General features: G+C 51.5%; 1 protein-coding gene across 50 annotated transcripts in view; it reads right to left on the bottom strand.

Annotated features, from left to right (window-relative positions):
• mbnl2 (muscleblind-like splicing regulator 2) overlaps window positions 1–14,624 on the bottom strand; it is a 38,846-nt gene that overhangs the window by 8,396 nt on the left and 15,826 nt on the right. For 17 of the 50 annotated variants that reach the window (XR_005712110.2, XR_005712113.2, XR_013457789.1 and 14 more), the window contains exons 3-6: window positions 6,134–6,298; window positions 5,491–5,694; window positions 4,004–4,264; window positions 707–851 (exon numbers count right to left, since the gene is read on the bottom strand). Coding sequence is in view for 33 of the 50 variants with exons in the window: in XM_078098150.1 (XP_077954276.1) it covers window positions 707–851; window positions 4,004–4,264; window positions 5,491–5,694; window positions 6,134–6,298 (775 nt within the window). In the remaining 17 variants the exon portion in view is untranslated. Of the gene's footprint in view, window positions 1–706; window positions 852–1,271; window positions 1,326–4,003; window positions 4,265–5,490; window positions 5,695–6,133; window positions 6,299–14,624 lie in introns of all 50 variants that reach the window. The other 33 variants (XR_005712096.2, XR_005712097.2, XR_013457767.1 and 30 more) reach the window with 3 other exon arrangements.

Here is a 14,624-nt window from a genome sequence, read left to right as displayed (position 1 = left end):
AGCTGCGGTTAACTCGTTTAGCGCGTGACCCCGGGGGGGCTGGAGCTGCTGTTGGTCTGCTGCGGGACCAGTTGACAGAGAGTGCTTTTTGTTTGAGGGACAAAAGAACTGGAGAGGAGTGAGTGAGGGAGTAGATGCAAATTGATTTTCGGAAAAATTCAAACAAAATTGCTCTAAAAGATGGAACTAAAAAAGCCTTTTGTTTGCGTGGTCGATGCTACGCTGAGACGGTGCACTAAAGTGATCGATCCCTTTAAAAAGCTCCTAAAGAGTCTAAAAACAGTTACAGGACCTTTGTGTTGCTAACAACGAGGCTTGTCCATCTCTTTTGTGAGATTCAGCTCTGACTGCCTTCCATCATGGGGGGGGGGCACTAGATCACATTTGAGGGGGAGGCGGTGAAACATTAGCACGCGCCATCACAGCGGTGCTCCACCCCACCATGTGGGTTACTCGGATTGACTACACGCAGACGGAACTGATCGCGAGTAGGCTCTCACGCTTTAGCGTGGGAAATGCCCCCCCCCCTCCCCCCCACAAAAAAAATAAACAAACCCAAAAGAGAGGTTAGCGGAGCCCCTCCTGGGTGTGCATCCGTGGGTTTTGCATGCCTCGTGCACCTGTGAGTGCTCGGGTTTGCCGTGCGGGCCGATCGGAGGTGGCGGAGGTGGGGGCAGGTTGGGTTGTGGGGGTGGGGGGCTCTTACCTGTGGGAAAGAAAGTGGGCTGCTGCAGCTGCGCGTTGGCGAGCGCCTGCTGGTAGTGCAAAACACTGTGGTTGAACAGGGAGCCGTTGCTCTTCTCGAGCGCTTGTCTCTTTGGTAGGGGCTGGAGGACGCCGTGGGGGAACGCCTATCCACCCAAAACACACACGCGCACACACACACACACACACACACGCACGCACAGACAACAGAAGCACAGTAGATTTGATCTGCGGGCTCGCACAAGTCAACACTGATATGACTGTACAAATCTGTTATCTCTCTATGCACAGCACAAAGCAAAAATGGAAACGAACTATCACAAGAACAACAAGAAAACTACACCAACAACACATCCATGAAAGAAAAGGGTTCTTTAACATTACGTTGTAGTTCGACAAAATGTACAGTGCAATCTAGCATTGCCACTGGTGATCATAGATGATAACTTTAACGTGTCTTACAGGTGTTTCACGACAAACAAAAAAGAGCCAACTTAAATTGTGTGAGTGGCTACAGTACAATTACAGAAGCTACATGCAAAGCAAAAGGTGAAAGGTGAAAGTACCAGGTCTACAGTTGCCTCGAGGGGTCGCTTCATTGCTTTGGCAGTCGACTGAGTCTTTAATTAGCAGGCAGCGAGCACATGATGGCAGTGGGCCAATGGGGTTCAAGCGTATTAACATACAGGTAACAGCAAGCAGAGGTGCGTCATGGGGGACAGCATTGCATTGTGGATAGGTGAGAAGGAAAAAAACAAAAACAAAAATAATCTGAATGCAAGTATACCACATACAAAACAATAGGCATGCACATAAACAAAAAACTGTTTTGTTTACTTTAAAAGAAGACATTGCTACTTTTTGGAATTAGTACAAAAGCAAAAAAGCATCTACATTAACCTTTGGTTAAAAAAAAGCAAAATTCTTTGATGTACTTAGTAAAGATATCTGAACAAAGCAAGTCAACATTTTAAGAATATTTGTATATATGTATATATATATATGGATATCTACCACGTAGACAATGCAGTGAACACAACCGGGCTGATACTTTGTGTGTGATGTGAACACAGGCTCTCTACAGCTTCCTACACACACACACACACCTTACAGAGCTCCTGGAGGGGACAAACGTCTACAAACACTCGCGGACACGTTCAAGATGCGGACGTGGCTGAACCCTGCCCCCTCACAACGGGCTCCTCCGTGGGATTCGGGACTGCAGGTAAACACGGGTGCTGGCGAGACTATGTGGAAAAACCACCGCCATGCTTCCCCGCCGCGGCGCTGACCCGCGCACGGTGCTCGAGATGAGTGGCGACACCTCGAACCACATCGATGAACTCGGCGGGGGGGGGGGGGGACACGCTGCAAGTTGCCCTACGGTCACATAATGTGGAGCTCTGCTTGGTCTTAAAATAAAAGTTGTATTTTTATCGCTTCTGTTTGTCGTTATTATTATGAGGTTGTTTTTTTTGTCTGTTTTAATGTAACTGCTGAGAGGTGGGAAAAAGGAACCAAAAGATGACATGGATGTGATGAGCACAGGTCTCTTGTATGTGGATTTCCTGACGACACATGAATAAAATATATATATAAATATATATATATATATATAAATATATATATATATATATATATATATATATATATATATATATTATTCATATGGGCCTCCGGAGTGATACAAAAGGCAAGGATGACTGCTATCAGCAGCGCGGCAACAACATAATGTCAATAATGGGATCTTCTCAGTGTAAACGCATCAGTTCATGTGTAACCTTATCTTAAGCACACTTAAGCTTATTTGCTTCAGATATATCTGGAAAAAAAAGTGAATTATGGATAATGACGTTACCTATTTGCAGCAGTGCAGCAATAGAGGGTTTATGGGTCTCTGCTTCAATAAAAGAGCTTCAGCTTTGGCTAAGGGCTGAAAGAAAATTGGATAAAAGGTGCTGACTAAACAAGTCATTGTCCTGAGGTTAACTCTGCCCACCTCTTACACAGCTTGTAAATGCTGATGGCGAATTGAGTCATAAAATTGATGAAGTTGGGGTGTACGAGGAAGGCAGGAGGAGTATGAAGCATTGCCTGTGAGGAGAATGACGTGGACGCCGTTGAGCGAAGCCACACAAAGGTGCGTCTTTACGAAAGGATTGCAGGGTCATCCTCCGGCTCTAGCTCCGCGAGCTCTCTTTTATTCATGCATGTTAAAATTCCTTCTCGCCTTCCCCGCGTCGGTGCAGCGCTCTGCCAAAAATGCACAAGCGCCAACTCACTTGGGCTCGACAGGCCCACTGTGGACTCGTGGAGGAGGAGCGAAGATGGAGCAAGCAGCGATGGAGCCAGCCAATGGGAGCAGTGTGAGCAACGCGTGTAAAAAGAAAGGGAAAAGAAGCAGCATGCACATGCCATGGAAAGGGGAGCGGGGGGGGGGTCAGTCAGCAGCACACTGGCGCATTACAAGGTGGCCGTGCAGGGCTACACCTGCGCAACCAAGGCTCAGGAGGGTAAATCCCCAACCCCCACATCCTCATCCATCCCCGATTCAATTTACACTGATAAGCAGAGAGCCGCACTTATCATTGAGAGTTGGCGGGTGGGAGGGGGAGGGGCATCCAGCACATTGTCTCTGTGTGAACCAAGGGCATTGGAAAACAAAAGCGGACTGCGGCGAGATAATAACGGATTGTTCTTGCTGCGCTGCACTGGTGCATTTAGGTCCAACTAAAGCCTGTTTATTGTGTACGCCGGGCCGCACTTCGGGGCGCCTATTGTCTGCGGGCGGCTCGCCGGAGTCCACTAGAATGAGCCCGGCGGAGGGCGGGGCCGTGTCACGTGCCACGGCAGCTAAGGGGATTTGGTGGTTAACTGGCCAAAAGTTGCAAAGAAGAGCTCTGTTCATATCATCCGATGTTTTTGCTGATGTATTCCTGAACGATCCGTGCTTTGTATAAAGCAGCGAGGCCCGAGATCCCTCGTCTAATATGAGTGTTATTCAGAGTATGAACCGCACTGTTCATTTTTTCAGCGTTCTTGTTCTTCCACAACCACAAAACCTCAAATAGTAACTTCAAGGCCTCCGTGGTCTTTACAATGCAAGGCTAAGCTCTTGATGGTGAGAGCGAGGTAAACTATATAAAATAGCATTAACGTCCCATCCAGACCCTAAATGCTCTATAAGTACTCATTCTAACCAGGAACCTTGGTTGCCACCTGTGTGTGTGGGCGTGTGTGTTCCCTGCTCTGCCACTGTGTCGGCTGCAGTAAGTGAGCTGTGGTGCCGTGATCTCACCATGGCTGCAGCCGTAGCGGCGGCTTGCGCCGCCACGGCTGTCTGGTTGGCCTGGTGTTGGGCGGCCTTAATCTTGGCCTGCAGGTGGGCCGGCGGGTGGAAGTACTTGCACTTCTCGCGGGAGCAGCGGCTCTTGATGTAGTCCATGCAGACGGTGACGGTGTTGTCGCTGGTGTCGATCATGGGGCTGTCGCTCGGGTGGGCGAAGCGGCAGTCGGTCTCCCCGCGGGCGCAGTTGCCCCGCTGGAACTCGCGGCACACCTGCGAGCCGGAGAGTCGGGGGGGGGGGACAAAAGACAAAGGCGGATGCGCAGATGTGGGTTGGTGAGGGAGAGAGGGACAGACACAGATTGTGAGCATTCAAGAGGAGAAGACAGAGAAACACACAGAGACACGCAAACCGTCAGCTTTCAGAACGGGCAGAGAAATGAACAAATTGACTGTTCGGACAATTTTCAAAAAGGGACTTATTTTTCCTCTAGAATCTTTTAGAAGGTTTTACTTCCACCTGCTGCGCTGCAACCTTTTACCGTTTAGCGAACATATCGATATTTTATTATCAGTAATAATAATTATTGAGTCACCGAACCAGTCGGTGTTTCAGCCGCTCAGATGGCTTCTCGTGATCACACGGGGCTCCACGTGCAACAGCACACAGGTGTACACGCAAAACCATACGCGCCTGCGCGGCGCTATCTTTCGCGGGGGCGTGCATGCGTGTCTCCCAGGGACGCTGTTTCATTATAGCCCACTTCATTTAGTTGCTAAGTGATAGCTCTCCAGCAGAAAAACACACACAGGCGCACACACATCACCTCCGGGTCTCAGGGAGGATATTGTTTATCTTTAAAAATGGAGTGGGAAAAGAAATTAAAAGAAAAAATCAACAACACGATGGGGGGGGGGGGGGGGGGGCTGCTGGGGTGCTGGTAGTTGACTTGCGTCTAACTGTGGCTGTCTAGCAAGGACGAGTTGGTGCGATAAGTGTCGTCTCTTTTCCCGTGTCGTGTCTCTGATACTGATGATGATGATGTTATTTCAATAACACCAGTGGTGGCAGCGACTTTTAACAAGCCGGATTTCCCCTGAATTTTATTGAAGCCACAAATTACTTAATTTCATATAAATAAAACATTTGGTGTCTTTGTCCTGGTTCTTGGAATTTACACAACAAGAAGCTTCACTTCAATAGTCCTTTCTAAAGGTTGGAGATGTGTTATTTGTTGCCATGTCAACTCCTGTAACAACCGGAGAGGTAGTATTTATAGTAGTAGTATTTCATAGTGTTTTTCTTGCCGCTTTCCGCAGCACAGATGGAAGAGCTTGTTTGAGGACCATAATACCTTTGAAATGCTCCTCCTCAGCATCACGTATCTACTGCACGCCTATAATCCCGGCAGGGCGTTACCATAATTAGACATTCCCGACCTCGGAGACAACAATGTTTATGATTGGCGTGATTGGGGGGTTGATAGAGGGGTCGTCACCTCCAGCTTGTCGGTGCGCAGCAGCTTCTGGTTGGAGGAGGAGCCGCCGGTCACGGAGACGGGCGGGCTGCCGGGGACGATGCAGGGGGCGCTGGGCATGAGGTCTGAGGGCATCAGGCCCATGCTGTGGGACATTGGGGTCAGGTACGACGTGTAGCTCAGACCTCCGCTGGAGCCGAGGGCCTGGCTGACGGGAAACGTCTGCTGTGAGAGAGGGAGGGAGGGGGTGGGGGCGGGGGGGGGAGAAGAAGGCAGACACAGGCCGTTCAGCTGCACTTATCCGGGCGGAATAGGCTTCAGAGAAAGAAAGAAAAAATAGTGGATGGGTTGACGGGAGCCAGGGCAGAAACAAGAGGAATGCCGGGTCTTTTTTCTTGTTCTTTTTTTAACCTCTATGTATTCTGGGACGCTTTCGCTGAGCCAGCGTGTTTTTTTGCAGCTGTGCCCGGAGTTGCATGGACGCAGTTAAACACGTTCACACCTGGCAGCCGCCCAGCGCAATAGATACACAAAAAAAAATGGCCGCCGACTGCAGAGCAGCTGCCGGAGAGGCCGTTGAGTTACCGAGAGCCCCGGATGTGGACCGAAAATAAGAAATACAAACAGAACAGCGTAGTTTTAAGGGAGTTGTGGCGGCACTGACCACGGGTTGCATGGCGGTGCCGGGGATCACGAACTGCATCTGTTGGGCCAACATGGCGGCCGCCGTCTTCTGCTGGATCAGGTTGTTCCGCCCGTTGATCTCAAGCTGGGTCTTCAGGTGAGCGGGCGGGTGCAGGTACTTGCAGTTCTCTCGCGTGCAGCGGCCCTGAGGGACAGAGGGAGGAACAAACAGGGTCATTAACGGGCGGGGGGGAAAAAAAATACTTGAGAGCGACGTGGCCGGCGTGACACGCAGGGGGAGGCGGGGCTAAATCAGTGTCACTGATTAAACATTAAAATGATGATTTTCCCTTTTAATTGTGCTTGTAAGTGTCACTTAATGCATGACTTTGTCCTATAGAACAACGTAAGAGTAATGTTGACTTGCTGCCCCTGTATTAAGTCCTCAAAGCATCCGCCTGGTCCTTTGTCATCACATCCGTTTTACGCTTTGATTCCATAATATTTACCCTCAATGGATGCGATTTGAAAGCTAAAAAAAGTATGTATATTATCAGTATAGTCAGCCGAGCCTGTGCTTTCGAGAAGAATCTATAAAATCACACAAAATCCCCAGACTACTCCGAGGAAAGCACATATCTGGAACACATCCCTTGGGTTTGTATGCAAATGAATAAAAGTATAATATGGATCCTCACTGTTACCTCAAAGGCTTGAGAGAGAGAGAGAGAGTGTTGCCATTTGAAGTAGCATCCCCCCCCCTCTGGAGTCGGCTTTCTATCCCCACACCAGGTGGGAGAGGAACTTTTAATCAAACCCCGCTCCCAGTCTAAATAACAAATAATCTTCAAGTCTCATCAGAAGCAAAAAAGAAATATTAAAGCTGGCCATCCTTTTCTTCCTGACCGATATTAAAGAAACCTCACAGAGCTTCAAACACACCGCTGCCATTTTCACAATTACCTTTTCTACCAGCTGATCTGAAGCCACCACAAAAGATATAAAGGATGTCTGCAGACGCCATTTCTTTTTGCCACATTAATAAACACAGGTTACGGCCTTTTGCTTGGGATACGCATACGCCGCATGTGTGTGTGTGCGTGTCAGAAAGCAGCTTCACAGCAGCAGCAGCTCTGTAACCATGAGAGTCCCGTGTGAGACGGCCTCCGCTGATACCCTCCCACCCTCACACGCACGCAATCACACCCGCCCACACAGATGCATGCTGGGTCGCAACAGGCGACACAAACACACACACAGGCAAATAGGCACACCGCGCACACACACGCGCGAGTTCTAAGCAGAGGAGCAACGTTCCAAAAAACCTGGTGTTAAAACTAATTGGAGCCGTGTGCATCGGCACGAAGACTAGCAAAATGTGTGTGTGTGTTTTGTGTACCTGAATCTATGGGAGAGAACGCGTAGGCAGGTGTCAAGGTGTGTGTGTGTGTGTGTGTGCGCGGGGGGGAACTGTGTGGGCGGGTGTGACTGTGTATGTGTGTGTGTGTGAGAGTAAGAGAAGGAGCTGGTGCGCGACCCTGCGGCGAACGCAGACTCGGGCCTCACCGCCCCCCCCCGTCGTCCACGTGGACTCGGAGTGGAGCCCGATCCCCCCGGCTCCGCCTCCACGCGCGTCTCGCCGTTGCTCCTCATTATTGCCCATGTAAGCTGTAAAAACCCTTTGGTTAGAAAGCCGTCTTGTTTCCTCTGACTGTTGCACGATGGGCCTCAGCATCGGGCCGGGTCTGCATCCATTTTCTTTTGTCTAGTTCGGAGGTGGAAGGAGCAAATAAATGCCCGGCTCTTTTACGGTAATTGTATTTTCCACTATTTAAAAAAGAAAATTGAAAAAAAGGCTTAACTACGGTAACTATTTGCGTTTAATTGACTTACCTCAAAGACACATTACACATTCATTACAAGGCAGACGGATAACGATCTTCATCCACATTAAAATGCGAAATCCGCTGCCGGACATCTGGTTATAATAGATAGTGTCTGACATGTTATGTAAATGAGCGTTCAAGACCAGAACCAGGTTCTCACATCTACTGAGGTTAGAGGTTAGAGGACATTTGCTATAAATATGGTTAAAGGACATCTAAATGACTGGCATCCTTTAGAGAGGGGCAGTGTTAGAACCTTAAGTCGGACCCAAATGGGGGAGGATTTCTGCTGGAGATGCAAGGTGAGGTGGTGCGAGGAGCCTCGGCAGCTGTCGTCGAGGAACAATGCAGATAAAGAATGAAAAAAAAAAAAACTGCACGCCCACGCACGTACCGCGGCGCAATCATTCAATCCGGAGGGGTGCTAATTCATCGGTGGCGTTAAAAAAAGCCCTCACCCACGTGCCCTCTCCGGCTAAGCGGGAAAAAATGGAAGAGCCGTTCGGTGCTCTGAGGAGCGCGCGGCGCCGGAGGGGCCCGGGCTGCAGAGCACATACGACGAGGTAAGCTCCGTTTGAGGGCAGCACTGCGTTGCATTTAAAAACAAACAACTCCCCCAAAAAAAGACAGAAGAACGGTGCACGCGGCCCCTCGCGCCCCAAAGGGGTCCACCGACGCCTCGATGGCCCGCTGTGGCGTCATCTGGTTCGCAGACCTTTATCTCTTTGAGAGGGTGGCAGACACGCACGCACATATGCATACACACACACACACACACACACTGTGCCTTCTGTCGGAGCCACCCACACGGAGCCGAGCAGAAACCCATTCATCACGGGCACTGGCCTCCGAGCAGCCGTCTATGAAAAGGATCTTTGAAAGCCACAGCTACACGGGGGAATTATACCTTTCCACAGTGGGGGGGGCTGTCACAATCGGGCACCGTTGCCCTTGTGTTTGTGCGATGTTATCTAACAGGCGTTTTGATTGAGGTGGGGTAATTAGCGATCACAGATGAACCATCGGCGGTTTCTACTTGAAATGCTTGGTTCCGAGAGACGCTCCTGCTGGCACGTTCCTCTGTTTCCATTCAGCGGTAAACGTGAATGAATCTGTTCCATTTTATTAAGGTTGCCGGGTGGAACGGGGATAAAGGCAGCTAATTTTATAAAATGATTACGCTCACTTTGCCCCTCGAGGCTCTTTCGATTCTTTTTAGGTCTTGTAATTAGGGCCCATTAGTTACTTCTGGAATTGAGAAAACTATTTATCCTATATTTTATTTGTAAAAAAGGAAACTGGTTAAAAAATACATTTTTGCATTTGATATTGGCAGCTGGTGTGTGAATTTAACCTCACTTTTCCTTTTGGTTTATGATTATACATCGTTCCATTTAATAATTAAACAAAAACGTCTCGACAATCGGACGAGGGCGATGGGAACAACGTGGCAAACATTCCTCATCGTAAACGCACTGGCATGACAACACCACCCTCCCCCCCACCCGATCCATCCAAACCCAGTGACAAGAGTGCCGAGGAGGCCACAGCAACGGCTCTCCGGCCCAAACACCACATGACTGTGGTGCCGCAGCGCTCCAGCTATGGCAACCCGTTGGCCTCTCCGCCTGTGACCCACTTCTCCCTCCGTACCTTGTTACCCGGCCGCTGCTCGCCGCGAGATGCGCCTGTGACATCTCCCTGCTCAAAAGAAGGAGAGTCGGACGGAATCAAATGGCATTTTTAACACAAAAAACGCCGCGAATGACGCCGAGACTGACGATGCATTCGAACAATTGGTTGTTACCAAACCACGGCCCCCCCCCCAACGGAACTGACCCAGACTGAAAAACATAATTTGCACCTCCAGAATAACCCATTTACAGCCCCATGTATAACGTCCCCCCGACTGGGCTTCACGCCGCCTTATTCGTCAGAAGCCCCCCCCCCCCACCCCCCGGCCCCCCCTGCCTCCTTCCTCAGCCTGGCTGAATGGCCGGAGTGATGACTGTTGTGTGTCTGTGGGTGGCACAGACACAGAGGGGCCAGTATTAAACCACCCCTCTGCAGAATGGCATTTCAGCCCCCCCCCCCCCCCCCCCCCTCTCCCCCAAACCCGTTGACTACTGCCTGTAGCTGACAGAGGGGGGCAAATGTCCTTGAAACGACAATGTACTCTTAGGCGGATGGACCCTGATGGTCCTGATCGACCCGGGCCCTACGTGATGTCAAATCTGACGCCCACGACCGATTGGCGGAGCGACCGGCGGTATTGGCAGGCCGCCGTCCAGGAAGACGAATCGGGGCGCGGGGGGTGGTCGGGGGGCGGGGAAGATAATGAGGGAAAATAGCAAGAAAGAAGAAAAAAAAAGTTGCAGGGTCAGCAGCGCAAGCACGGAGCGAGAGGAGGAGGAGGTGGAGGAGGAGGAGGAGAAAAGGAGGAGGAGGAGGAGAGGAGGAGGCGGAGGAGGAGGCGGAGGAAGAGGAGAAGGCCGGTGGCCCGCATTGAGAAGCGGACGCTAATTGTTCTGACGTGAAGCCTGTGATATGCGTTATCCCCTTAGAGCGTAGCCAAAGAACCTGTTCTCCCTCACCTCCCCCATTGACCAGAGGAGGAGTGAGGGGGAGATATTGTCTCTCGATGTCTTCTGGTATCTTTTTTTTTTTTCCTCCCTTAACGCCTCGTCCTAGTGTCCAGCCTCTAATGCGAGGTGAAATGAGACCCCGTGCAGACGGACTCTAGTTTGCCTGAACCCGGGTTCATTTTTCATACCTACCCACTTTTTAAATCACGTGCACATGAACCCAGTGAATCCGATTGAATCCGCTGTAGTACATCCCCCACGCCTGTTGGTGGCGCTTTAAGGTGCTACAGACAACTGAAGAAGAAGACAGGAGCACGCGTATAAGACATGCGCGGCGTATACAAACGAAAACTCCACAGAAGAAGAAGAAGAAGAAGACAACGACTGGGTTGGATTGGATGCAATCACGTGGGCCAATCCGATTAGGTATGCGGATAGCGTGCAGACGAACACCAACAGCAATCGGATTTCGAGTTTACTCACTTTGGACCCCCGATTCGAGTGCGGATACAGTGTGCGGTTACAGTGCGTTCGTCTGCACGATGGTGCTATCCGGAGACGGGGTTCACCGGGTTCAGGCAAACTAGAGTCCGTCTGCACGGGGTCTGAGAGCACTCGGCTGGCGACGGCTTCCTGGAACCGCCGGTCGGTTCAGGGCAACGTCCCTTCCAGAAGGTGAAACTCGTGAACCGGGTCTCTTCCAGCTCGGCTTCCTAGCCGACCGCCCATCTGGCGTCGCCGGGAACAGAAAGCCGGTGGTTCTTCTCGCTCATAATGTCTCCCTTTCTATCGTCTGCCTCCGAACAAGAGTTTTGTTTTCCAGGGGCACGAACCGCCGGTTATGGGTCAGCCTATAACGATTCACAAGGGGACCACTCTTGTGAACCCCCCCCTCTCCCAGCTGTAAGACACCAACAGACGACAGGCTCTACAGTCCTCAGAAGGCCACAAAATGCCCCAGTGCTACTCGCTGTGGCTGCACATGCACAGGGCCTCCCTTCATCTTCAAAAACACAGAGTGCTCCATCTTAAGGATCCTGTTTGGGGGTTTTTTTGGGGGCGGGGGGCTCTAATGGATCCGTTTGGACTAATGGATCTGTTTGAAGCAAGCGAGGCTCCGGGACACCGGGAACCACTGAAGATCCATTATGCAGTGATGCAGGGGCTTTCTGCTTACATTGGTGGGGAACACGAATCGATGGACGCTGGGGAGGAAACGCAGCTGATTGTGGTGGGATCGGGTGGACGTGGGCCGGGCAGCCCACCCCGGAAACAACAGAGACCAGAGGCCACTGGCACACACACACACACAAACGGTTCCGACTGCGCTGCCTCAGCAGTAATTAAGAGCCTTTGTTTCAGCGGCTGTAATCGCACTGATGGACGAGCAGCGCTGGCTGGCTTACCCGAGCAGAGAGAGATGAGGAGAGACACGCCGACAGGAGGAGGTGGGGGTGGGGGGGTGGTAGGATAAAGCACATAAGTAAGCAGTCCTGCCTCCCTACGAGACGCGTAACAAAGGTCGACCGCGTCCACGCGCGAGTGCACCGAGCAGCCGCGTTTGTCTTCCCTCGCATCATCTCCCGTCGTCTCCTCGGGAAAGTGGAGTGTAGACGCGTCAGCTGAAGATCACATGCTGACGTGTTGGCTCGCGCTGCGGATAAGAAGGTTGCAGGAGATGTGAAGAGCTGCGTGTGTGTGTCTCCGCTCTAAGGGTCCCACTGTGTGAGTGTGGAGGATGTGGCCGAGTGCACGTGAACGAGAAAGAAGGCCGGCCTCCGTCAAAAAGGACGCGGTAAAGTTCACTGCTCTTTATTAAGCTGAAAAGGGATCGTCCCAAATTGAGCACTGATCTACACTCCGACTTATGCAGCAAGCTTTTCTTCCTCTGCCACAAAAGGAGCTTTTATGAAATATGTTTCTGCGATGCTCGCCTCGGCTCCCTTTCTCGTCTTCGGGGGGGGTCGGAGTCACCTGCGAGGGAGCAGGTCCAATCCGGCTGGAGGCTGCTTCGGCTAATCTGATCATCTGTGACCTGCTGAGACATGAAACCCACCCAGCCTCTAATCTGCACACACACACACACACACACACACACGGGTGCAGGGACACAGACGTGTACCTGAGAAGGTCCCCAGTGTCTCACTTCCCCCACAAACAGGCGCGACAACGATATCTACGTAACGACCCCGCCCCTCGGCCCGGCCGAAGCACGAGCTCACCAACTTCAGCTGGCTTTTTTTCTTTTTTTGGGGGAGAATTAGGTTAGGTGATGTTGATGGCCTAGTTCGGGGGGAGAACTGTGCCACAGCGCATCCCTCCTCCCCCTCCTCCCCCTTTACCCACCCGCCCACCGGAGAGGAAACGGCAGGGAGCCAGCGGGCCTTGTTTTAACTCTCCTAATTTTTCACATTTGTTTTCCAGATACCACAATTTCAATCGCTCCCCCGGCGATATCAAAGCTGCCACCTCTCCGCGGCGCTCTAAGAATAACTGGATCCCGCCGCACATGCTAAAAGAGAGGAATCAAACAAACAGGGCGAGAACAGGAGGCCAGCCTACATCTCCCTTCTCCGCCGACACTATCGACCGCGCGTCTCACAGAGTTGTGTAAATCCATAAAACAGATAAAGGCGGATAATGAGATGAAGATCTATTCATCAAAGCCTCTTTCGCACACACTCAGCAGTGAGGGGCAGAGCCGTCGGACGGCTGCTTGCGCTCCAGTTTGGAGATTAAAGCTTTGGCTGAAAACCGGTTGATAATTCATATCACAGAGGCACCGGAGAGCCCGGCTACTCCCGAGAGGACTGAGACGATCTTATCTTATGGTATCTGGGGGGGGGGGCGTAATGCCTCAGAGTAATTTAAAGACATGTACACACCCCGACAGAAGTCATACCGGCTTGTTCCTCTCGTGCATTTTTTTGCGGTTACTATTTGCAACACGAAGGGGGGGGGGGGTTGAGGTGGATCGCTGTGTTGTTTGTCGGATGATGAGGCCTCTGAGGACACTGAGCCCTCGCGGACACCCTGACAAACGGCCTCATAAGGATGGAGGACACAGAGGCAAAAGGGGACAGGGACAGGGACGGGGACGGGGACGGGGAGTTGATCTCAGTTGTGAACAGCAGGGTGCAGCTTGTTTGTTTACTGCCTGTTTTTTCTTTTTGATAGAGAAGAAAAAAGAAAGAAAAGAAAATTGCTCTGTGTGTGTGTGTGCGATCATTAAACCTAGACGCCCCCCCCCCCCCCAACATCGCTTCACCCCCCTGCTGTCCCTCCCTCATTCCCTCACCCACCATGGGTTCGCCCTACTCTGTGACGCTGCGCGCTGCCAATTAGTGTCCCCCACCTGTCGCCGCGGGTCACTGGTGCAGGCATCTGCTGGGTGTGAAATTGGCCGTCTCACTTTCGACCATGACCCCCCCATCCCCCACCACACCCCCTTCGCACACACACACACACACGCGTGCACAGATATGCCACTATGACCTGAGGTTGACCTTTATGGTATGGCGGCGGGGGGACAGGGGGGGGCATGCCACAAGCAATACCTCCTCTCAAAGCACAGCGTCCGCCGAGAATAGCGCGTTCCGGGGGCCCCAAAGAGATTTCAGCCCCGCTTTGAGGGGCTCGTGTTCCCGCTCGTTGCGGTGACATCACCACGTTCCCCCGGGAGTCACGACTGCCCCGTCGCCATGCGTCGCCATGCGCGGATTAGGAGGTGAAGGAAGTGGCCCGGGAACCACTAGTTGTGGAGAAAGTGGAATGCGGCGTCCGTCGCTGCCACTCTGGGCCGGGTACCAACTTTGTATACTTTTTTGTATACGCCGCACACTCGACTGCAGCAGGCAATGGGTCTCGTAGCCGCCGCTGTAGTCGACCAATCACACGTCCCCATTAAATTGGAGTGAGCTGAGAATCACAAGCGAACAAAGTAATTTCTTTCTGGTTTTGGGTCCAAAAAAAAAAAAAAAAGAACCTCTCGAGTTGTTTGACTTGAGAAGTCTGGATCCCTCTTGGAACTAGATCACTTGCTGCTTGCTTTAACAGGCAC

The sequence above is a fragment of the Gasterosteus aculeatus genome, chromosome 1 (assembly GCF_964276395.1).
Source record: "Gasterosteus aculeatus chromosome 1, fGasAcu3.hap1.1, whole genome shotgun sequence".
In the NCBI taxonomy this organism is placed as follows: Eukaryota; Metazoa; Chordata; class Actinopteri; order Perciformes; family Gasterosteidae; genus Gasterosteus; species Gasterosteus aculeatus.
The sequence above is the reverse complement of the archived record's forward strand: the minus strand, read 5'-3'. Positions and strand labels throughout refer to the sequence as shown.